General features: G+C 43.7%; 1 protein-coding gene across 4 annotated transcripts in view; it reads left to right on the plus strand.

The window, feature by feature from the left end:
* LOC147438267 (uncharacterized) overlaps positions 1 to 24667 on the plus strand; it is a 49922-nt gene extending 25255 nt beyond the window's left edge. For 3 of the 4 annotated variants that reach the window (XM_086487567.1, XM_086487568.1, XM_086487569.1), the window contains 3 exons: positions 24069 to 24121; positions 24219 to 24322; positions 24396 to 24667. In XM_086487567.1, the coding sequence (XP_086343693.1) occupies positions 24069 to 24121; positions 24219 to 24322; positions 24396 to 24478 (240 nt within the window). In that variant the 3' untranslated portion in view covers positions 24479 to 24667. The remainder of the gene's footprint in view (positions 1 to 24068; positions 24122 to 24218; positions 24323 to 24395) is intronic. The other variant, XR_015184964.1, reaches the window with a different exon arrangement.
* The last annotated feature ends 207 nt before the right edge of the window (positions 24668 to 24874 follow it).

Raw genomic sequence — 24874 nt, forward strand, 5'->3', positions numbered from 1 at the left:
CCTTTGAGGAGCTTCTCTCTCGGACACACCCCTCCCCAGTAGCTTTAGGCATCTACTTTGCCAAAGTATTGGATCATCACACAACACTAACACACAAGAAAGCTACTAGCCCACTACCCCCTCTACACACATGAGGGGAGCCTCTTGTAGATTTTTTTTTGTGGTCCCATGGGTCATTTTGGCCCCCCGAGGACGTAAATACAACATCATCATCATCATCATCCCACATGTGACACATCAGAGGCTCGACTTGCACAAGCATATGCAACACTTGGTGCATTGGAGAGGCAATGCGCTCATTTACATTTTCATGAGTCGTGCACCAAGCCATGGATAGTTACCCCCACGCTTCTCTATCAGAGGAAACCATTAACGGAGATTGATGGGCTAGAAAAGGAGTTTTACAATGGATGGGACCATATGGAGAGACCATTCTTTACGATGATATCATGAATGATAAGGGTGAAGGCCAATGGATACTGATGCGCCAGAAAAGGAGTATTACAATGGATGGGAGCACATGGAGAGATCATTGGTCATGATGATATCACACACGATAAGGGTAAAGGCCTCAATTCCGCATGAGATCATTCGTGCAAAGATCAGTGCATCACCCATGGTGATCGAGGCCTTGTTTTAGGTAGTGACCTTCCTCCACAAAGTATGAGAATTCCTTTGAGATAAGAGCTTCTTGTCGGATTCGGCTTTGCTTTTACTTTCATTGCCACTTGAGGGGCCGATCCGCGACCTTTTGCCACCTCTCGTAGAGCTCTTGGTATCGGTTGGTACTAATTTGGATCCTTGCATACTTCATCAACCACTTCGCACGGGTGCTAACTTGCAATTGCCAGCTAAGATCTGCAAACTGTGGATCCTCGATGGGAGTTTTCTCAAGTGGGCATCCATTGTTGCAAAATTGGAGGCAGAGCAGGCTTTTGTTCTTGGTTATGTTCTTTGTTAGATATGGAAGCGGGGAACAAGGGCATGTTGTTGCCAAGGGTCCCTAATAAAGCATCCGATGATCAGCCTGAGGATAAGCCAAAGAGTTCCAAAGCCGCAGAGGAGCGAGAAAAGAAAGGCAGGGCTGGGGTCGGATTTGTGAAGATTGACCCATAACTAATAGATGAAAGTATAGAGCTCTGCAAAGCGTGGGGCAAAGTACGAGATCAATAAGTCCTTATCTTCTTTGATGGAGGAGCCAAGGCCGACTTCATCTCGACTGAATTGGCGGCTCGACTTATGGAAGTACACCCAAGGAAATGGGACCATTGCCAAAGGCGGTTTTAGGGGCACCAAGATGAGATGTTTCCATCACACCTCTTTTAGGAAAACTTCGGTTGCATTGTCAGGGGCATGTAGGGTACGAGGACTTCTACATCATGCCTTTGGAAGGATGTGACGTCTTTTGGAAATCCCCCCGTACCATAAGAACGGTATTGTGGTCAACTACAGGGTTAAGAAGGTGACATTGAAGAACAAAAAGGGTAGAGATATTGTACTTGATGTAAAATTGAAGAGCGAGTCCGTCCCACTTATATCGGCCTCGATCGTTTCAAAATTCATGAAATCCAATCTTTTGGTTTACTTGACATACTTGAATGACAATAAAACGTCCAATATGTCCGATCTCGAGAAGGATCGACAAGATTTTCTGCAAGCTCAAGCCGATTGTTTCTTTGAGGGCTTGCCGAGAGAGTTACCTCCTTAGGACCTGAAGATCACGCGATTGATTTGATTCCTGACAGCATGTCACCGAACCGGCCACCTTACCGGATAAGCAGAGCCCAAAATGAGAAAATTATGAACCAAGTAAAAGAGTCGCTAGAAAAGGGTCTAATTTAGCCCAATACATCACCTTACTGTTCGCCACTTTTGTTGATATTGAAGAAAGATGGATCTTGGAGAATGTGCATTGATTATAGAGCTCTCAACAAAATCACCATCAAGAACAGGTTTCCAATATCTAGGATCGATGATATACTGGACAAGTTACAAGGTTCTAAATGCTTTAGCAGAATCGACTTGAAAAGTGACTATCATCATATTAGCATGGCTCCTTGAGATTTGTACAAGGCCGCATTTAAGACGTCCTTCAGACTGTACAAGTATTTGGTGATGCCTTTTGGTCTCACGAATGCTCCCACAACATTCAATAGGATGATGGACAAGATTTTTAGAGAGTACCGGTCATTTGTGGGTACTCTTTTCGACGACGACATCGTATTCTCCAAGAGTGAGGTAGAGCACAATCACCATCTATTATAGGTTTTCCAGGCACTACGACAACATAGATTGGTGGTTAATGGAAAAAAGAACGAGTTTTTCTTGCCAGAGATACACTTTTTTGGACACATTGTCTCTACGGAGGGTGTAAAGATGGACCAGCCAAGGTTGAAATCATTAGAGCTTGGCCAGATTTGAAGAATGTGCATAAAGTTCATAGCTTTTTGGGGTTATGTTCGTACTACAGGCGGTTCATTCGAAAGTTTGCGGGAATTGCTTCTCCATTGCACAATTTGACTTAGAAAGGGGTTCTTTTATCTTGGGGACCATCAGGATTGCAGCATTCAAGACTGTAAACGAAAAGTTGACAATTGGTCGAGTGCTGATTCTACTAGATTTGCAGAATCAATTTGAGGTTTAGTGTGATGCGTGTGGATGCAATCTGGGGGTGTTCTTAATGCAAGAGGGCCATGTTGTAGCTTATGAGAGTAGAATGTTCTCGTGACCAGAGCGGGTTGCACAGATTTACAAAATTGAGCTATTGGCATTTATCCATGCTCTTACTCAGTGGCGCCTCTTTTTACTCGGAACAGATTTTAGAGTGTTCACCTATCACTAAAGTTTGAGATACTTCTTGTCCCATAAACAACTTTTGAACAAGCAAATGAGATGGGCAAACATTTTTTCGTTGTTTCATTTTTAAATCATTCATGTTAAGGGAAAGAAGAACTTGGTGTTAGACACATTGTTTCATAAGCATAGGTATTGGCTATTTCGGCGATTCACCATCAGAACTTTGAGGATATGTGTCACAAAGTGATGATGTGGCATGCCCAATTGGAAGAGAAATAGCCGAGCGGACAATTACTGTTACAATGTGATGATAGCAACCATGCAGGACGTTGCAGGAACTCAAATGACATCCAACTTGTTGGTGCTTAATTGTCGAAATTAGTGTATGGTGATGAGCACTGCTACCACTAAAAACTTTGGCAACAATATTTTGTTCAACAAGCTGTTAGATATCTTTATATGATGTGTTACAGACTTGGGCACCCCAAGTCTGGAATCTCACATGACACACAAGAGAATCACTTAAATTATTTCACGACTTTAAAATTTGAGTCGACACGGCCCAACGGAGTTCCGTGCCTAGAGGTATTGGCCCCAAAATCTAGCGCCCCTTTTGCTATTTATTTTTATATTAATGAATGAGCAAAGCTACAACTCCCGCGGGCCCTCTGCTCTTAGACTCTGTGTCCAAATGCTCTGAGGAGTGAGGCCTTGGGTTTTATTTAAAGGCCCTTGGCCTCAAAAGCAGTTACATGAAAAGCTTCTAACTCAAAAGCTTCAAGCCCAAAAGCTGCCAGCGAAAAACGTGGGCATTGATACACTGCCACGTCAGCCTTTGTCAACGCAAAACGCGGGGTTGTCAACATGTCAGCATGTCAACGCCCGTACTCTTATTCTGATTGTCCCTTTGAATTTTCCGTACTTTCACCCCATCCGGAGTTGTCGAGTGGGTTCGTTTGATTCTTGCGGGATTCGTTGTTTGAATCCATGTGTGCCACGATAAGAGGATGGGATTTTCCGGTAGAAGAGAAATCGGCTATGCTCTGATACCACTGCTACAGACTTGGGCACCCCAAGTCGAGAATTTGACATGACACGTGAGAGAATTACTTAATATACTTCACACCTTTAAAATTTGAGTCGACACGGCCCGGCGTAGTTCCGTGGCTCCCTTTCGGTATTTATTTTTATATTGATAAGTGAGCAAAGTTACAATTCCTGCGGGCCCTCTACTGGCAGACTCTATGTCGAGATGCTCTAGAGAGTAAGGGGCCTTGGGTTCTATTTGAAGGCCATTGGCCTCAAAAGCAGTTACATGAAAAGCTTCTAACTCAAAAGCTTTAAGCCCAAAAGCCACCAGCGGAAAACGGGGGCGTTCGTACACTGCCACGCCAACCTTTGTCAGCGCAAAACGCGGGGTTCCGTACGGCTAGCCACATTAGCATGTCAGTGCAAATTGCGGCATTTGTACAACGAGCCCTCCAGCCCTTTTATTATGCCTAGTGTCCCTTGGGGTCTTGTCTGCAGGTGCCCATAAGTTGGAACAATTTATAGCATGCCACATCCTGACATACTCCCCTCTTGAAAGAATTGTAATCGCCCTCGATTACGCCTGCAAAATCAGACATAAGCTATAAACCAGCTCAGTAGACATTGGCTCTAAGTACTAACGCACTAGACAACACAAATCTAGCACTTGTACACAGACGACAGTCACATCACATTCAGATCATAACACATAGAATCCATTCTGATCTAGGACCATGCTTCCTGGCAACGTATTTAGCAATCGTATCTAGATCCACACTGGACCTCATTGATGTCGGATTAAGTAATTCTTATTGCGATCATGTCCATGGATTTTTTAGGACCGAAATGTTGCAGTCATTTCGTGAATCATTCCATCTGCACTCAAACACAATCATGTGTGAGTAATCATTTCAGGAATTCCAATTTATCAATCAGGCACTGAGTTCACACTAATCAGAGTGTTTCAATCATTCAATTCTAGTCATCTTTTCGCTGTGTGGCCATCTAAACCCTTGGGAACTCTTGATGCGCTCACCACAGTTTCATTCAATCATTCATCATCATGATTTCATGATTCTTATCGTTAATATGTTCCTCGTTGATTCTTGAGCTTCCATTGCTCCGAATTTGTGATCATCTTATTCTCGTTTTTCACCTTGTATCTATCTATCCACAAATAGCCGGATCTTCCATAAAACATTAGTTTCATACGTAAATCAAAGTTATCTTTGAAAAAGTTCATTAAATTTTTATTTTTATTTTAAATCATTCATAAATTCATAAAGCCAGTTCATCCATAATTCTATATCTATTATCTGTTCTGGAGCGAGTTTCTCCTCGCTCAGTTCTATTTTCAATTTGTCACTCATTCTCATTCTTGCGCCTTTTTGGGGCATCGTGCAGATATATGTCCTTGTTCCCCACATTCAAAACACTTTCCTGTTTTGAGATATTCGTCTTTTTGTTCCTCTGTCAGTCGAGGTCGTGTATCTTTCTGTCGTCTGCGTCTGTTATCACTTGTTAAAGGTTGATATGATGGATAAGTCAAGTTACCGGAATACATAGCAAAGCCTTGCTTAGCATGTTTCATCTGCCGTACGGACTCAGATTTTGTAACGGGCAGTAGTCTCGTATCTCTTTGAGCAGTCCACAACAAAATCCCTTGATTTGCTGCTTGAAGCTGATCTTCTTAAAGGATGAAGCAGATAGAAAAACATTTCAAAATCTCTCACAATAAGTATCCAAAGTTTCTGCCTTGACCATCCGAAGATGATTCCATAATCACGTCTCGTTTGTATTCTTGATTGAGCCATGAAGAAATAAAGAGTCTCTTGAACTGCAACCACTTTGTCTGTGCATTTCCTTTCAAAAATGATGATGTCCGTCTAATCATGGAGTGCTCTTTATAGCGGCCTCCAAAAAACGCTATGTCAAACTGTTGAATAAAGGCTAAATGTCACCAACGTGTGACTACTATCTATCCTTTTTGTTGATTTCTTTCTTATTATATATTCATTTTCACTTTTTGGAAACACCCATCGGGAAATCTAACTGGCCTGCATTGCATAACTAGTGTGGAACTGTTCAGAGGGAGTCCAGGCTCGAGGGCAAGAGAGCACTAAGGTTGGACAAGGACTATGGTTAGCCAAAGTGGGGTCATTGACTAGCCAAAGTGAAATCCTTCGCTACAGAAGCTACATTTCAGTTCTGGGTGTGGCTGCAGTGTACAAAGAGGGTCAGATGACCTAGAAAGATACAATGGCAGCATCTCCTAAAATTTAGGAAACTGCTATTTTGGGACCAAAAAATGTGTTCGTGTCATTACGTCCGGAATGACAAGGGGAACATTTTATTACTTTGCCGTGAAGTCAACTGAGCAACCGGTCAGGATATTTTTAAGCGGCGAATCCAAAACGGGAAAATGCTTGTAAATGCGCCAAGTGGCACATTTCTGTGCACTTGCCTCTTCAAGAAGAAAGGGCGCTGAATTTTAAGCTGGGAGAGGCCTTCACTTGCATTCTGTCTCACAGGTTGAGAGCTATGGAGTGCTTCCTTTCCCTCTTATGTACAGTGCGGTGCCAGGAGTGATGCCCTGCATGCTACTCACTGCTCTCTCTCTCTCTCCGCTATGGCAGTATGTTATGCCCCTCTAGTGGGCTTTTCATTTGACCAATGTACAGTTGTGTGGGTTCATGCACGATTGCCGAGGCAAGAGCCTCTTGCATAGGTACTGGATTAGCTAGCGGCTAATCCCCCGCAAGTACAGGTGATTCGGAGAGGTTTCACGTGCGAAATCTCGTCCGATTCAGGTGCGGGAACTCGAGGACTTGCTACGGATGCGACCGGAATGCAAAACGGAGCCCGAATCAATGAATTACAGCCTGCTGTGTATTTTTGCAGGTTTAGGGTTTTGGCCCTAAACGGACCCTAATACCCTGGGAGGTTCGGGGACGCGAGGGGACCGCTGTACAGGGGATCTGGCGCATTTTCGGGGCAGAAAACAGAGAATTCAGCGTGCTGCAGATTCTCGCCACGTTTTGCAAAGTGTCCGTATGCGTCGGGAAAGTCATCCAATGCGTGGGAATACTGACTGTGAAGGGTCCTAGTACAGTTATGCTGCCGAAATCAGGCCAGAACAATTGGAATTCAGCCAAGATTGTGCGGGGCAGCTTGTAGGGAACCACAACTCTTATTCCCTCTGTTAAAGAATAAAGAAATACCGAAAGGGGCGCCTAATTTAGGGGCCAGTCTAGTGTCGGTCTTCTCATACAGGTGCAGTCTAGCAGCCTGTATCCCTTTCCCCTTTGTTGTGTCTTGAAAGTACAGGTAAAGTGGGCGACAAATTAAATGGGTGAAAGCAAATAAGGTTTAAGTCTAAAGTCTACCGCCCTTTTTTGAAAGTACAGGCCGGTTACATGGTTCCATTGCCGGGATTAAATCACTTTTTCCCATAGAAGTGAGCTTTGGTCAGTTTGGGCTTGAAGACACAGGGGATCATAGACCAGACACAGAGAATTGCAATTATGGTTGACAGACTAGATGATGTGACTGAAGAGGTTTCCTCCTCACAGGGTCAACAGACACATGGAGTGGGTGAGTCTTCAAGACCACCACAGACGGATGATGATATATTCAGGACCCAGTTGGCTACTGCTGTGGCTATGTTCACACAAGTAATGCAGAACCCGAGGTTTTTAGCCTTTGTGCAACCTCCTCTTCCGTCTCGGCAAGTTGGGTCACTGGATCATATTCAAAAGCCTGTTAAGGCTCAAGCACAGGTGATTCATACTGCAGAGTCAATGGAAACACCTATACACTTGACGCAGAACATGCAGTCTCCACAACCTGTGTCTAAGGTGCAAGAACAGGTGGCTGAAATGCCAGTCTTTCAAGCTATACTAGTTCAGCCAGCCACCTTTCAGCAGCCTATAGCTGGTTCTAATGGGGAGGGAAGCAACCTACAGACTATGCAACAAGTCTTCCCACCACCTTGAGTACACCTTGGCTATTTTGGAGGTGGATCGGTATTCCAGAGCATGGCTGGTCATGCACCTGGAAATCAGTTTTACACGCAAGGAACATTGTTTGGGGGTGCTCAAACGATGATGTCTAACCCCATGTACAGTGTCATGGGTATGCAACCAGGGTTTCAGAGCACTCAGGGCCAATTTGGGATGCCACAGGCAAATTTTGGTATGGCTGGAATTACAAATCAAAAACCAAATATGGCATTTCTAGGTCAACTTAATAGCGGTCAAGGAACACAGATGAACCCTAACATTGTTCCCATGTTTCAATCACTTCCATATGACAACTTAATGCCGCTGGAGAGGCCAACTCCGTACAAAGAACGTGGCAAAGGTGTGACATTCACGACCTTTACAAGGTTTGATGACAGGAAGAAGGCTCTCTCATTCCTCCAGCAGTTTGACAAGGCCTATGCAGGGGGAAACTTTATAGAGGCTTCAAAGGTCCGCAAGGCAGCCACTTTCTTGACAGGGAATCCGGGACAATGGTGGACAACTTTATTGCTTCAGGGCAAGCTCCGTCTACATGGATTTACTTCAAGCAGATTTTTGCGGGAGCATGGTTATCTGATGACTTTGAAGCAGATGTCATGACAGAATGGCACCAGCTTAATGCTGCCAGTTGCAAGAATCTAGATGACGACAATCCGAAGTTTTGGAAAGCTCTACTTCCAGTAACTTCCTACAGGTTTGTGCCATTGACAGAACAGATTGAAAAATACTGTTGTGGCCTACCCAAAGGATTGAGAAAGTACTGCACGGAGACCAAAGTCACTACTTTGACGCAACTCATCGAGGTAGCAAACACTGGCAATGGTTTGCTCAAGGGAGAAGATTGTGAATTTAATACTAGAGTCAAGGAAGGATCAGCCAAGAAAAATTCAGCGAAGTACGTTCCCAATGAGGTTCCTAAAGGGACTCAGGAGCCAGCCAACGCACGGAAAGGCAAAGCTACGGCTGAATCAGAAAAGGGACCAGAAATGGAAAAAACGTTTTCCTCGCAAGTCGGAAGAGCAAAAGAAGGTCCTGAGGTCAGAGAACAAATGCTTTATCTGTGAGCAGCCTGGCCACATTGCTTACTATTGTCCTCAAAAGAAAAGGCCAGCTGATTCTGAAGACAAGGAGGACAGGAAAGGAAAGAGGCCCATGGCTGGTCTAGTGCCAGATATGGTGGGCGACATGCCAAATTCAGATGCAAGTGAGCTTTGGAGAGCATGGGGAAAGGTCAGGGATCAAACAGTCCTTATCTTCTTTGATTCAGGTGCCAAAGCCAACTTCATTTTCCCAAAATTGGCTTCAAAGTTGGGAATCAGACCTGAAGAGATGGGGTATAGAGCAGAGGCAGGTTTGGCATGTCCTGACCATACAGAGGCTGTGACACCCATCATCGGAAAGTTGCGCCTACATATCCAGTCCTATGTAGATGCTGAAGAATTTTACATCATGTCACTGGACGGATGTGATGTGTTGCTAGGTATTCCTTGGTTGTTTCGTGTACAGGGAATCATGGATGCCTACAACAAAAAGATCACTGTACAGAGCAGGGGAAAGACTCACATTCTGGATGTAAAGCTAAAAGGGGAGTCTATTCCCACTGTATCAGCTTCTGCTATTACTTTTGTAATGAAAAAGCATCTTTCTGCGTACTTGGTTTTTGCACGTGAAGTGTCAGATTGTGATGAATCAAATTTATCTGTGTTAGATAAAGAAAGGTCAATGTTTTTACGACAGTATAGTGACTGTTTTTCCGATTCATTACCATCTCAATTACCGCCAGAGAGAGGACCATGCGATAGATTTGGTGCTAGGAAGTAGCCCACCAAATAAGCCTGCGTACAGGGTTAGTGCGTCTCAGCAGAAAGAGATAATGAGCCAAGTACAGGAGCTGTTAGAAAAGGGGCTGATTCAGCCCAGTTCATCTCCATTCTGTTCTCCAGTGTTGTTGGTGCAGAAAAAGGATGGCTCATGGCGTATGTGCATCGACTATCGTGCACTGAACAAGAATACCATCAAGAATAGGTTCCCTATACCTAGAATTGATGATATTCTGGACAAATTAGAAGAAGCAGCTATGTTTAGCAGGATAGATCTAAAGAGTGGGTACCATCAGATCCGCATTAGATCAGAGGATGTGCACAAGACTGCTTTTAGAACAACGTTTGGCCTTTACGAATTTTTAGTGATGCCCTTTGGTCTCACAAATGCTCCTGCTACGTTTAATAGGACGATGGACAGAATTTTCCGTCCACACCAGCAGTTTGTTGGTATATTCTTTGATGACATGATAGTCTACTTTAAGAATGAAGAGGAGCATAGGCATCACTTGGCCATTGTGTTCAAAGAGCTACGCAGCCATAGGTTGCTCATCAATGCAAAGAAAAGTGAATTTTTTCTGGAAGAGATTCACTTTCTGGGACACATTGTCTCAAAGGATGGTGTCAGAATGGATCCTGCTAAAGTTTGCGATCAAGTCATGGCCAGATTTAAAGACGGTGCACGATGTCCGAAGCTTCTTGGGACTATGCTCCTATTACAAAAGGTTTATCCGAAATTTCGCTGAGATTGCTTCACCTTTACATGCTCTTCAAAAGAAGGCAGTCACCTTTAGATGGACACAGAAAGAGATTTCAGCTTTTAGTCTCTTAAAGGAAAAGATGACTTCAGATCCAGTCATTGTGTTGCCAGATCTTAGGAAGTCATTTGTGGTCTAGTGTGACGCTTGTGGTAGTAGCATTGGTGCAGTGCTAATGCAAGATGGCAGGGTAGTAGCCTATGAGAGTAGAATCTTGCAAGGGCCAGAAAAGACTATGCAAGTCTATGAAAAAGAACTGCAGACCGTGATTCATGCGCTCTTAAGCTGGAAACACTACCTGCTAGGTGCAGATTTCGTTGTCCAAACGGATCATCAGACCTTGCGATACTTCTTGACGCAGGCAAAGTTATTTGAGAAGCATATGCGATGGGCACACATCCTCTCCATGTTCCATTTTCAAATTGTGCATGTGGAAGGCAAGAAGAACATTGTGGCTGATGCCTTGTCAAGGAAGCCACAAATTTCAGCTATGTCAATTCCTTATCATCATGAACTTGATGATATGAGGGAACAGTATGCAAATGATGAAGATTTTGCAAGGGTCTTCGAGCAACTAATGGATTGACAACATCATGAACACTATCTTCTCAAAGATGGCTTCATGATGATGCATGGTAGATTGTGTGTCACAAAGCCATTGCGACGCAAAGTTATGGAAGAGAGTCATGTCCCACCGTATGCAGGGCATCGTGGTATCGATGCTACAGTTAAAGCGGTTGAGACATTCTTCTACTGGCCTACATTGAGAAGAGATGTGGATGCCTTTGTGCGAGAATGCCTAATATGCCAGAAGGTCAAGTTTGACAGGCAAAAGGCACCAGGGTTATTGCAACCACTACCTATTCTAGATAAACCATGGGAAAGTATTGCTATGGATTTTATCTTTGATCTTCCGAGAACGCAGACAGGAAACTATGGTATTTGGACCATCATTTGCAGATTCAGCAAGGAGACTCATTTTATTCATGTCAGGAAGAAGATAAAGCCAGATCAGATGGCAAGCTTGTTTATGAGCAATATTTTCAAGTATCATGGCATGCCACAGTCGATTGTTAGCGACCGTGATCCACGCATGACAAGTTTGTTTTGGAGAGGTTTGTTTGAGAATATGTGCACAACGCTCAAATTCTGTTTGTCATTTCATCCTCAAACAGATGGGCAGTCAGAAGAGGAAAATTCTACTGTCCTAGATCTGCTGAAGTGCTACGTGTCAGAGCATAAAGGAAAGTGGTTGCAGTATTTGCCATTGGTGGAGTATGCATACAATAATACAGTGCATTCATCAACCGGCAAGGCACCTTTTGAGATAGTTAAAGGTGGCAAGAAAGTTCCTCCCATACTGCATACAAAGGACAAGATATTTGAAGCAGACAAGTATGTTCAGGACATGGATGAAATGTAAAAGAAGGTCAAAGTGGCCTTAGAAAAGAGTCAGGCAAAGCAAAAGAAAGTAGCTTCATCACCGTCGTGAAGTGGTGTTTTCACTTGGTGACTGAGTGCTTCTACGCTTTGAAAAGGCAAGGTTAAAGAAGATGAAGGGCAAGGAAAGACTGTTTCCAAAGCTTAGCATGTGTTACTATGGGCCTTTTCAAGTATGCGACATAATCAATGATGTTGCATATAGGCTGAAATTGCCTGAGAGTTGGAAGATTCACAATGCGTATCATGTGAGTCTTCTCAGACCCTATGTGGGTGATGTGCCAGAGGATATGCCAGCTGAAGATCAGCCGGAAGTCGAGGAACTTGACGAGATCTTTGTCCCGAAACAGATTTTGGCACATAAAGAAAGAAAAGTGAAAGGCAAGGTTGCTAGGCGTTACTTGGTGAAGTTCAGAAACTATCCACCAATGGATGCTAAGTGGATGGAAGAAGGTGAACTTGCAGAGTCACCAACTGTGTTATCACTTTACCTTGAAGCCTTCGATTTGCAACCTACCTTGAGCCCTTGAGTTTCAAAGCTACATGGATTGTCAGTGTGACAATGGCTTCTGAAAGAACTGATGTACATGGTATTTAAAGTGAGCTCAAATCAAGTACATGTTACATGAATGTTAGAGCTGTACAGATTGTCAGTTTGGCAATTGCTCTTATGGAAAGTCCAAAAGTTTGCTTAGTGCTATAGAAATGAGTATTTCTTGTCAGTTTGTCAAGGATACAGTAATTGGTTCTATTAAAGGGTACATGTGTAATTGCATTTTTAAACTGTCGGTTTGGGTATGCTCGAAAGTGTTACTGGATCCAACGTGTACTAAAAGACAGTGGCAAAATGCGTAGCTACCATTTTGTCATTGGAAAGTTAATGACTCAAAGCAATGGCAAAGTGCGAAGCTACCACTATGTCATTGGGACAGGGTTCATGTTGCTAAATTGGCTTTATCTTACAGAAAAATAATTCTAAATGAATTATTGTATTTATAAGTGAGAGGGTTTTCTCGCTTGGAACACCAAGGGAAAATAATTCTAAATGAATTATTGGAAATTTAAGTGAGAGGGCTTTTCTCACTGGAGACATCCGAGTACAGAGTATTTCTAGTGCGTCATTCAAAGTAATGACGGGAGCACTGAGAACGGGAATATCTGTAAGGCCACCAAGAACGGGTACTTCTGATGCGTCACATTGGATGGGTGACAGGGAGCATCGGAAAGAAGTATCCAACCATCCGGGAACGGACATCTCTGATGCGTCATAGGATGGGTGACATAGAGCATCGTGAAGGAGATTGTACCGTAAGTTTGGTAGGAAAGGACTAGGTGATGGGTATTCCTGATGCGTCACAAGGTGGGTGACGGGTGCATCGGAAAGGGAATATCCATAGTCGGGAGGAAATTCCGAACTGTGTTAGAATTGTGCACAAGGAAAAAGCAAGCACTTGAATGAAGATGGGTTCAAAGGAAACTTTGAGGAAAAACTGATGCTTTCTGAGAAAGGGGGATTGCTTTTCGGAAAAGCAGATGCTTTCCCACGAGAAAGTCTATGTTTGCATTGCAACTGTGCATGTGACTGCATCCAGGGACGCCTGGGAAGTGCTGTGAAAGCATTGTTTTTAACTTATAAGGTTTTATTGAGTTTTTGGGCAGGTTCAGAGTATTTTGAAAATACGTCGGCCGCCCATTTAATAAGTGGGCAGCCATCTGATAAATAAGGCAACAGATCAGCCAGCGTTTTCTCTCTCTCTCTTTTTCTGGCAGAACGGAAAAAAAAAATGAAAAAGAAAATTTGAAAAAAAAAAAAAAAAACGGCCGCGATCTCTACGCGAGCAGCTATTCGTGCCTATGGCTAGGAGCTATAAAAGCATCACATGCCCTCACTCACAGGGGAGGACCAATCTTTGCAAGGAGGAGATGCTGCAGCAGATTTCAGCCGTAAAGAAGACGTTGCAGGTGATGCCCATGGCTGCCCCAAGTGTACCAGATGTCGCCAAGACCCAGTGCGCGAGTTTCCTCGCGAAGAAGTGCCTACGAAGCGTGTTTCCATCGCGACAAGCTCTGTTTTCAGCCGCTGATTTACGAGAAGGAACCCGAGAACACACCTCTTTTGTGTGTAGGATTGGAAGAGAGGATTTTCTATGGAGAGATCTCTTCTGAGGAATTGCTTTTCGAGAATCGAGTTGCGTTTCGAGCGTCGAGACTTTGAAGGTAACGATTTTCATGTTCTGATCTTTGAGTATTTGATTGCAGGTGTACTTCCTCTTCGTGAGGGAGTAGGAGCAGAGGAAGGCACGAGCCTCTGTAGGAGAAAAGCGCTCTGAGGAACTAGAGCCTGATCAGTCCAAGGGTTTCGTACCCGAGTTTGGGAAGTAGATCCACGGATCGGAGGGAGGTAGTCTCTCAAGTTGTGATCCGGAAGTTGGGATTTCCAAGTAAGGACTTCGTGTCCGGGAAAGGAGAGTTGTTCTGCGGGAAGAGGACTCTTGAAAGAGAGTTGGAAAAGAGTTGCAGGGATGCCATGCCTTGAGTCTAGAAGGTGAGATCCAGAGGCGAGAACCTTGATTCTCGAGGAATTGGAATAAGGAACGGAAGTTTCTTGGAATAGGGTTTTGCCCTAGGAATCGGAAGCTGAGGCTTCCGGGAACCATCAAGTCTTATTCTAGAACGAACGTGGTAATACGTTCGGTTCAAGTGCTTGTATAGACTTCTCCTTGGTAATAAAGATACTATTAGGGGGGGGGGGGGGGGAGAGCCCATCTTCTAGTCCCCAGTACTGTGTCGATCTTCACTCTCTATCTCTCTCTCTCTCTCTCTATTTATTTCTCTCTATATCCTCTGGCTTCAGTAATAAGTGATAAATCCTATTTATCTGAATGTATTTTATATTGTTATGCGCTCCCGTTTGTGACAGTGGTATCAGAGCATGGTCTCCTCTCTTTCTCTGTAAAGGAGGACGACTCTTGGAAGATACGGGAAGAAGCCATGACAAGCCAAGAGAGAAGTAAGGAGGTGGAACCCTAAGTCCTGCAAGGAAAAGCTCGCAGAGTTGGAATTTTTTTTTTCTTTTTTTCTCTCTGCAAGAAGTCGACACAAGGCTTGGGATTCTCTGAGAAGGCGACAAGAGCATGATGCTCAAGAACCTAGAGAATCCAAGGAGCGGAATGCTCGAGATTCTTCCGAATCCAGAAAATATCCATGGACGTCAATCTAGAACTATAGCCATGAAATCCCGTCATTTCGGGAAGGATATGAAGAAGGTCTCTAGACCTAGGAACACTTGTAGTCAAGTTTGATACTTTTGACGGAAGGGAAGATGCCCCGAAAGCTACTGCATTGATTCGACAAGTTTGAAGTTGCCTTTGCAAACGGCAATTTCTGAAAAAGCGTCGAAGATGAGACATGTGATTAAACACCTCAAGGGGATTGCAAGTACTTGGTGGTACACCAAAGCTCTGCAAGGAACTTACAACAAGACTTGGATTCAATTCAAGGCTGAATTTTTTGACAATTTTTTTTCCTCTATGCTTTGAAGAAGGCATCCAAGAAGATTGGGATCGGTTTGCCCAATAGGAACACGAGTGAGTCAAAGCAAGTAGTGGTTCACTCTTGCCAAGGTAGCTCCATTCTTGATCCTCTCTGAGGAAGGAAAGATGAACAAATGTAACGAAGGACTTTTGCCCGAATTCGTAAACCCATCTGCAAGATACTTTGCAGGAGATGGTGGAGTCAACAATACAAAGCTGAAAGTGTACACCTTAGTGTACATAGAATCCAATCCCCGTGGTGGGACGGGAAACATTGAACACAGAAAGTTTGGAGTAAGGGAATTAAATCTAACTCCTGAGTTTTTGAATAGAAGACCCTTAAACTTTAAGTGAGAGGGCAGGTTTTTAATCAAAGTTACATCTTTGAGGAAATCATAAAGTGCATTATGCTTGCTTGCTCTTTTGCACGAGGTATGGTTGTGTCTAACCGGGACAATCACTCTCGAGTGTTTATGAGAGTAAGGTTGAGTTAGAACATTGTTTATACGATGAACTGCTTTGCTTAACCATCCAGAAGGTCCATGATTGATCTGGTATCCGGTAGTTCTCCAACAAATTACCTGCTATTGCGGGTAGGAAATTATGAAGGAACCATTCTGAGTTTTCAAGCAAAGAAAAGCTTTCATGAAGCTTGAGTACTCTTTAAGCCCGCACCCCCTACCCGGTAAGGGAAGATATGGTAGTGCTTTTTGCACAAGTGAATGAACACTCTCTTTACGAGGGAAGGAACAAGTGACGACTACAGCTTGTGCTTGAGGAATCCAAGGATTAAAATCCTAGATTATTTGATGAGCGGGTTTTGCTCTAAGATCGAGCCAAGTGATCGTCAAGTTGAGCGTCTTCGCTCTAAGGATCTTGCGAAGGGAAGGTAATTTCCCAGGTTCACCAAAACTCTAACACAGCTTAAGAATTATGTACACCTTTGGGTACATGGATAACACACAAAGATACAGACCTATGCCAAGGTGGGTCATCTATCAATTGAATTTTTTTTCTGCTAAACGGAATGAGATGAACCAACTTTCTTTTCAGGAACTCGACGGGAGTTTGGTATACTCTCTTGAGCGCCTTTTTATGCGCAAGGATGTTCTGACACGAGAATCTCTATTTGAGATGTGTTCGGTAGAAGGATTCTCTACGGAGAAGTGCTTTTACCATTATAGTAGCAACTTTTGGTTGCGGTATATGTTTCTCCATGAGAAGGTCAAGTAGCATTTACACGCTGCTGGAATAAATTCGAACTATTATGTTCGTAAGAATATAGTTCGCCAACCGTTTCAAAATGGTAACAATTACATATTGGAGAACATCCTTGAGATTCAAAGAGGGTTCGCTCTATTGTGAACTGGGTTTGAACGACGTTCAGAAAATGCTATGGCTAGAATCCTATCTGCCTGACATTTTGCAAGTTGTCATTGATGCTTGCAAGGTGAATCATTTTTTATGATTTTGCAAGAAAGAGACGCTTATGGGCGTCGGGAAAACACTGCTAGTGGTAATAACTCACAGGAGAATAAGATTGGAAGGAAGTGCCGCCGTGCACAAGGAATTTTCGGATTGGAACCGTCCGCCTACGTTGAGCGACGGCCCGGAACAAGAACCTTCTTTAAGGTGATCACAGACTTTGTTTGTGAAGGAAGATATCGAGATTAATACTCATGATTTGGGCATTCCCAATGTGGGAGGACACAAGATGTTTAATACCCTCTCGACTAACAGCGCAAGATTATGCGCAAGGATAGATACCTACATTGATTTCTAGGAGGATTATTCTTCTCGGGATTGAGAAGATGGAATTGAGTTAACAGATTCTCGGATGAGGAAACTTCCGATGTGTTGGAAAGACGCGAATGACGAGTTCTTACATGGCTCGTAAGTTTGATAATTGGTGAAGGATATCCTCGAGGTACTAGAGGAAGGACATGAACCGGTAAGGTAAGTATTGAATTTTTGAATTTTTGTTTAATTTAATTTTAAAGTTCTCTTTTGAGAAAGAACTAGCTCAACTCACCATTGAGCAAGATTTGGAATCTTTCCGGTTTCTCCCCGGCAGTTCAGTTGGACCTCTACAGTTGAGGACAACTGTTTATAAGTGAGAGGGATGTTGCTAAATTGGCTTTATCTTATAGAAAAATAATTCTAAATGGATTATTGGATTTATAAGTGAGAGGGTTTTCTCGCTTGGAACACCAAGGAAAAATAATTCTAAATGAATTATTGGAATTTTAAGTGAGAGGGCTTTTCTCACTGGAGACATCCGAGTACAGAGTATTTCTAGTGCGTCATTCAAAGTAATGACGGGAGCACTGAGAACGGGAATATCTGTAAGGCCACCAGGAACGAGTACTTTTGATGCGTCACATTGGATGGGTGACAGGGAGCATCGGAAAGAAGTATCCACCCATCCGGGAACGGACATCTCTGATGCGTCATAGGATGGGTGACATAGAGCATCGTGAAGGAGATTGTACCGTAAGTTTGGTAGGAAAGGACTAGGTGATGGGTATTCTTGATGCGTCACAAGGTGGGTGACGGGTGCATCGGAAATGGAATATCCATAGTCGGGAGGAAATTCCGAACTGTGTTAGAATTGTGCACAAGGAAAAAGTAAGCACTTGAATGAAGATGGGTTCAAAGGAAACTTTGAGGAAAAACAGATGCTTTCTGAGAAAGCGGGATTGCTTTTCGGAAAAGCAGATGCTTTCCCACGAGGAAGTCTATGTTTGCATTGCAACTGTGCATGTGACTGCATCCAGGGACGCCTGGGAAGTGCTGTGAAAGCATTGTTTTTAACTTATAAGGTTTTATTGAGTTTTTGGACAGGTTCAAACTATTTTTAAAATACGCCGGCCGCCCATTTAATAAGTGGGGAGTCATCTGATAAATAAGGCAACAGATCAGCCAGCCTTTTCTCTCTCTCTTTTTCTGGCAGAACGGAAATTTTTTTTTTGAAAAAAAAAAGAAAAACGGCCGCGATCTCTACGCGAGCAGCTATTCGTGCCCGTGGCTAGGAGCTATAAAAGCATCACATGCCCTCACTCAGAGTGTCGCCAAGACCCAGTGCACGAGTTCCCTCGCGAGGAAGTGCCTACGAAGCGTGTTTCCATCGCGACAAGTTCTGTTTTCAGCCCATAAACGTCGTGGACGGGGCTGATTTACGAGAAGGAACCCGAGAACACACCTCTTTTGTGTGTAGGATTGGAAGAGAGGATTTTCTATGGAGAGATCTCTTCCGAGGAATTGCTTTTCGAGAATCGAGTTGCGTTTCGAGCGTCGAGACTTTGAAGGTAACGATTTTCATGTTCTGATCTTTGAGTATTTGATTGCAGGTGTACTTCCTCTTCGTGAGGGAGTAGGAGCAGAGGAAGGCATCAGTCCAAGGGTTTCGTACCCGAGTTTGGGAAGTAGATCCACGGATCCGAGGAGGTAGTCTCTCAAGTTGTGATCCGGAAGTTGGGATTCCCAAGTAAGGACTTCGTGTCCGGGAAAGCAGTTGTTCTGCGAGAAGAGGACTCTGGAAAGAGAGTTGGAAAAGAGTTGCAGGGATGCCATGCCCTGAGTCTGGAAGGTGAGATCCAGAGGCGAGAACCTTGATTCTCGAGGAATTGGAATAAGGAACGGAAGTTTCTTGGAATAGGGTTTTGCCCCAGGAATCGGAAGCTGAGGCTTCCGAGAACCATCAAGTCTTATTCTAGAACGAACGTGGTAATATGTTCGGTTCAAGTGCTTGTATAGACTTCTCCTCAGTAATAAAGATACTATTAGGGGGGAGGGCCAGCCCATCTTCTGGTCCCCAGTACTGTGTCGATCTTCACTCTCTATCTCTCTCTCTATTTATTTCTCTCTATATCCTCTGGCTTCATTAATTAGTGGTAAATCCTATTTATCCGAATGTATTTTAAATTGTTATGCGCTCCCGTTTGTGACAATTCACACGTAGGCAATACATGTGTCGACGAGGTGTTGAATACACCAGGGTTGACAATGAGCATGTATGTGTGGTGCATGTGTCGACAGGTGTTCAATACACCAGTGTTGACTGTGAGCATGTACGACATAGATGCAAACGAGGACGTTTGAGATTTCAAGAGGGGGGTATGTCACTAGCGTGTGACTACTATCTATCCTTTTTGTTGATTTCTTTCTTATTATTTATTCATTTTCAACTTTTGGAAACACCCATCGGGAAATCTAACTGCCCTGCATTGCATAGCTAGTGTGGAACTGTTCAGAGGGAGTCCAAGCCCGAGGGCAAGGAAGCACTAAGGTTGGACAATGACTATGGTTAGCCAAAGTGGGGTCATTGACTAGCCAAAGTGGAATCCTTCGCTACAGAAGCTACATTTCAGTTCTGGGTGTGGCTGCAGTGTACAAAGAGGGTCAGATGACCTAGAAAGATACAATGGCAGCATCTCCCAAAATTTAGGGAACTGCTATTTTGGGACCTGAAAATGTGTTCGCGTCATTACCTCCGGAATGACAAGGGGAACATTTTATTACTCTGCCGTGAAGTCAACTGAGCAACCGGTTAGGATATTTTTAAGCGGCGAACCCGAAACGGGAAAATGCTTGTAAATGCGCCAAGTGGCACATTTCTGTGCACTTGCCTCTTCAAGAAGAAAGGGCGCTGAATTTTAAGCTGGGAGAGGCCTTCACTTGCATTCTGTCTCACAGGTTGAGAGCTATGGAGTGCTTCCTTTCCCTCTTATGTACAGTGCGGTGCCAGGACTGATGCCCTGCACGCTACGCACTGTCCTCTCTCCCCTATGGCAGTATGTTATGCCCCTCTAGTGGGCTTTTCATTTGACCAATGTACAGTTGTGTGGGTTCATGCGCAATTGCCGAGGCAAGAGCCTCTTGCACAGGTACTGGATTAGCTAGCAGCTAATCCCCCGCAGGTACTGGTGATTTGGAGAGGTTTCACGTGCGAATCTCGTCGGATTCAAAGGGCAAGTAGCCCTACAGGTGCGGGAGCTCGAGGACTTGCTACGGATGCGACTGGCACGCAAAACGGAGCCCGAAACAGTGAATTACAGCCTGCTGTGTATTTTTGCAGGTTTATGGTTTTGGCCCTAAACGGACCCTAATACCCCCGGGAGGGTCGGGGACGCGAGGGGACCGCTGTACAGGTGATCTGGCGCATTTTCGGGGCAGAAACCAGAGAATTCAGTTGCTGCATACTCTCGCCAGGTTTTGCAAAGTGTCCGTATGCGTCGGGAAAGTCATCCAATGCGTGGGAATACTGACTGTGAAGGGTCCTAGTACAGTTATGCTGCCGAAATAAGGCTAGAACAGTTGGAATTCAGCCAAGATTGTAGGGAACCACAGGTCTTATTCCCTCTATTAAAGAATAAAGAAATACCAAAAGAGGCGCCTAATTTAGGGGCCAGTCTGGTGCCGGTCTTCTCATACAGGTGCAGTCTAGTAGCCTGTATCCCTTTCCCCTTTGTTGTGTCTTGAAAGTACAGGTAAAGTGGGCGACAAATTAAATGGGTGAAAGCAAATAAGGTTTAAGTCTAAGGTCTACCGCCCTTTTTTGAAAGTACAGGCCGGTTACACTAAAGCCTTAGGAGCATCTTGAAACCCTGAAAAGTTTTCAAACTTTACTGCTTGCCCACCCTCTTTGAATTCCTTGGTCTTTTTGCCCTTGTCCTCGACATATTGGTTGGCTCTGTAAAAATGCTTCCTCTTTGAATAAAACATTTGGTCATTGGAGTCCGAACTCTCAGAAGAGGACGAATCCTCATCGAAACTGTCAAAAAAATGTAGGGATCTGCTTTTCTTGGCCTTCTTCTTGTTCTTTCCCAATTTGTGGTTCTTTCATCGTTTCTTGCCCTTTATGTCCTTTCACTCGAGACAGAAGAAGATGAGCTGTCCGAGCTGTCAGAAGAAGATGAGGACTAACTAGACAATCCTTTGAAGCGTACATGCTTCTTGTGTTTTCTTGCATTGGCAAAAGAAGATTGTCGGCCCAAATAACCAGGATAGTTAGTTCCCTTATTACATTTCTTCGGGTGCTTCTTCGCCCCCAAAAGTTGGCTGACTCGTCTTTTGACAACGTCCTCAAGTTCATCTTTAGTAAACATCCGTGGGACAGGAGGGTTCTTGAGGACTGACTTTATTGGGGAATCGATGGCTTTCTGCCAATGGAAATGGACTTTTCATCGATCGGGTCCCGGGTCAAAAATTTGGCATATTGGGGATTCTTTGCAAATTTGAGCATTTGCTTTGCACAATCATCAGCCTGCTGCTGATGTTGCATCTCCATCAATTGATACTCCGTAGGCCGTGGGGGCCCGTACTCTTGTTCTGATTGTCCCTTTTAATTTTTCGTACTTTCACCCGATTGGGAGTTGTCGGGTGGGTTCGTTTGATTTTTGCGGGATTCGTCGTTTGAATCCATGTGTGCTACGGTAAGAGGATCGGATTTCCTGGTAGAAGAGAAATCGATTGTGCTATGATACCACTGTTACAGACTTGGGCACCCCAAGTCGGGAATCTGACACGACACACGAGAGAATCACTTAAAATACTTCAGAACTTTAAAATATGAGTCGACATGGCCCGGTGTAGTTCGGTGCCCAGAGGTATTGGCCCCAAAATATGGCGCCCCCTTTCAGTATTTATTTTTATATTAATAAATGAGCAAAGTTACAACTCTTGCGGGCCCTCTGCTGTCAGACTTTGCGTCGAAATGCTCTGGAGAGTAAGGGGCCTTGGGTTCTATCTAAAGGCCCTTGGCCTCAAAAGCAATTACATTAAAAGCTTCAAGCCCAAAAGCTGCCAGTGAAAAACGCGGGGTTCCGTACGGGCAGCCACGTCAGCATGTCAGCGCAAATTGCAGCGTCCGTACAGCCACGCCAGCCCTTTTATTATGCCTAGTATCCCTTGGGGCCTTGTCTAGGTGCCCATAAGTTGGAACAACTTATAGCATGCCACACAATCATCTTGTGACATGATGCATAATTTGTTATTTGGTTTTCAAGCCATAAACTGGATAATATGGTCTACCCATGCAGGTACTTGCAAAACAGAGATCAAAACTCGTCGCCATTCGTTTGCCAAAGAGTTGGGTTTTCAATGAAGCACATTGAATTATACATGCTCGCAACACGATACTTGATCTGGAACTTTGTAAACTCAATAGAGAACATTAAATGTTTTTCTCATCGGCCTTGATTCGTCCAAACATCAACCATTGTGGTGCTTTTTCTCATCATCAATCCTTGGTTTGAGTGTACACAGAGGATATCTTTTGTGAGAAAGAAACCTTATGCTCATTGATTTTTTTTTAGTGAAGCTAGCTTAGATTGATGTGCCCTTTTCATTGGCAGGCCTTGTGATTTATCACTTGTTTATATTACCAATCAGAGAGTACAATTGCTAGAGCGTCGTTATGCAACTACGCAACCAGGCATTGATCTGCAAGAGACACCCTTAATGCTCTTAGCTGGCGCTAGGCCCAAAAGCAACTGAGGCTAAGATTGGTGCCCAAAAGCTCTTTCGCTGCCACGTGGCACTTACATGATTTGTGCCGTAATTTACGGGCTGCCTTGTCAGCACCACACGGGCCATTACCACGCCATCTCCTGAGTCTTAACGATCTCTTTCTCTTTCTTCATTCGGCGGGATTAGATGCCACATCATCACTTTTGTGACAGGTCTTAATCACTTGTTACAGTATAATTTTGGAAATTAAGCACTTTTAGACAGAAGAAAATGAAAGATCGACACTTGAGACAGTGTCAAGGGCCATTTTGTCCCCCCTTGAAATGAAATGCTCATTGCTTACAAAGTGTGACTATAAAACATGAGAAACAGAAACTTTAGAGCTCGTTGTGCACAGCTACAGAATGTGAAGACTAATAAACTTCATGATTTGAGTCGTGGGAAGCTCCAGCTTGTTGCAATCTAGCCTCACTCTCAAAGGCATGCGATTATATGAACTACGTAGCCCTGTGGAGGGGGAGAGAGGTGGGAGCTGGAAGGTAAGCACATAATTGATGAAGATTGAGCTGTGAAAAAGAGATTTCCAAATCCGTCTTCTTTATTGTGCTGCTATAGAGTTGCGGATACATAAGTCATAAGAATAAATAGGAGAAGGAGCTCTTAGAGTGGTGGAAATTAATAGACTAGGATTGGGGTACCTATTCAATGCCTTCGGATGTGGATCCTATCGGAAGACTTTTAAGGGCGATTACTCTCCTGCTGTAATCTGCAATAATACAAGAATTGGGGGCTGATTCAATGCCTCTGGATGTGGATCTGATGCCTCCAAGTGCTGAGAATGATAGAGATACTGATGGCCTGCAAAAATGTAAGCCAATGGCTGCTCTATGATGGCCGAAGGGAGAGGATGAGTATATCTACTTTTTGGTGGCAAAAATGCAAGCCTAGAGATGGAATCTAGGTTGATTTTGATATGGAGCCAAAAGGAAGTCTTAGATATGCACTTCATACATCAATAATACTTAATTGTTAAATGAACCTGGGGAATTGCTCTTTACGAACCACATTAAACATTGATCAACTATCCTCAATTTTAAGATATCATTATCATCCTTATTGTGACCGTTTCTCGTCTTTAAGCTGTGACCTTTAAGGCATTCAAGGCCAGCAGTTGAAGTAAAGTGGGGTATTTTATTACAGGCAGGAGTTGATGCCCTTCGCGAAGACTCTTTTGGTAGACTTGCAATGACCAGGTACTGACATGTTTGGAAATGTTTGGGAGAGGAAATATTTATGATTGTGACAGATTTATTACAGATCTGGACTGATAATACATCGCAATTATTGAAGGCAGGGGTTGCTGCAGAGAAATAATATGGTGTACACTGCTTGCTTAACAAGACAGTTGCCTCTTGTCATCACAATGGGCGGAGGATATTCAAGGCCCTCCGAAGGTGAACCTTGTGCAATTCTAATCCCTGTTCGGCACATATATTTTTTAATTCCTTTTTGTGGACAATTTTGCAGCATCTGTGCTAGCACATGCGGATGTGTACAGAGCGGCAGCATTGCGTTATGGGGCTATGAACAGAACTTCTCCCATATCTTAGGTAGCAGGTACATTCTTGCTCCCTTTGAGAGGAGCAGCTTATCATTATTGTAATTGCTCCCTGTGAGGAAGCCACTTGCCATTAATATAATCATCAGAATTTTGTATAGTCCTTACACTGCCCCATCAAAAAACATTTCATTCATTGAAAGACTCCTAATACTTCATGCCTGCTTATGTTTCCCCCTTTTCTTTTGTTTTTTTGGGGTGGTGATTCTCAACTCCTAGTCATGGACATTTACATGGCTATTGCAATGTGACATGAAACGTTTCGTTTTAGAGCAAGAAAAAAGTGAAACGGGTTATGTAATAATATGTATATACTTCTTTATATTTATATTTCTATATGCACATATACGTATATGTGTGTGTGAGCATAGTGCGTACATACACAATG

Source organism: Adiantum capillus-veneris, chromosome 17 (genome assembly GCF_014529385.1).
Source record: "Adiantum capillus-veneris isolate H3 chromosome 17, ASM1452938v2, whole genome shotgun sequence".
Lineage (NCBI taxonomy): Eukaryota > Viridiplantae > Streptophyta > Polypodiopsida > Polypodiales > Pteridaceae > Adiantum > Adiantum capillus-veneris.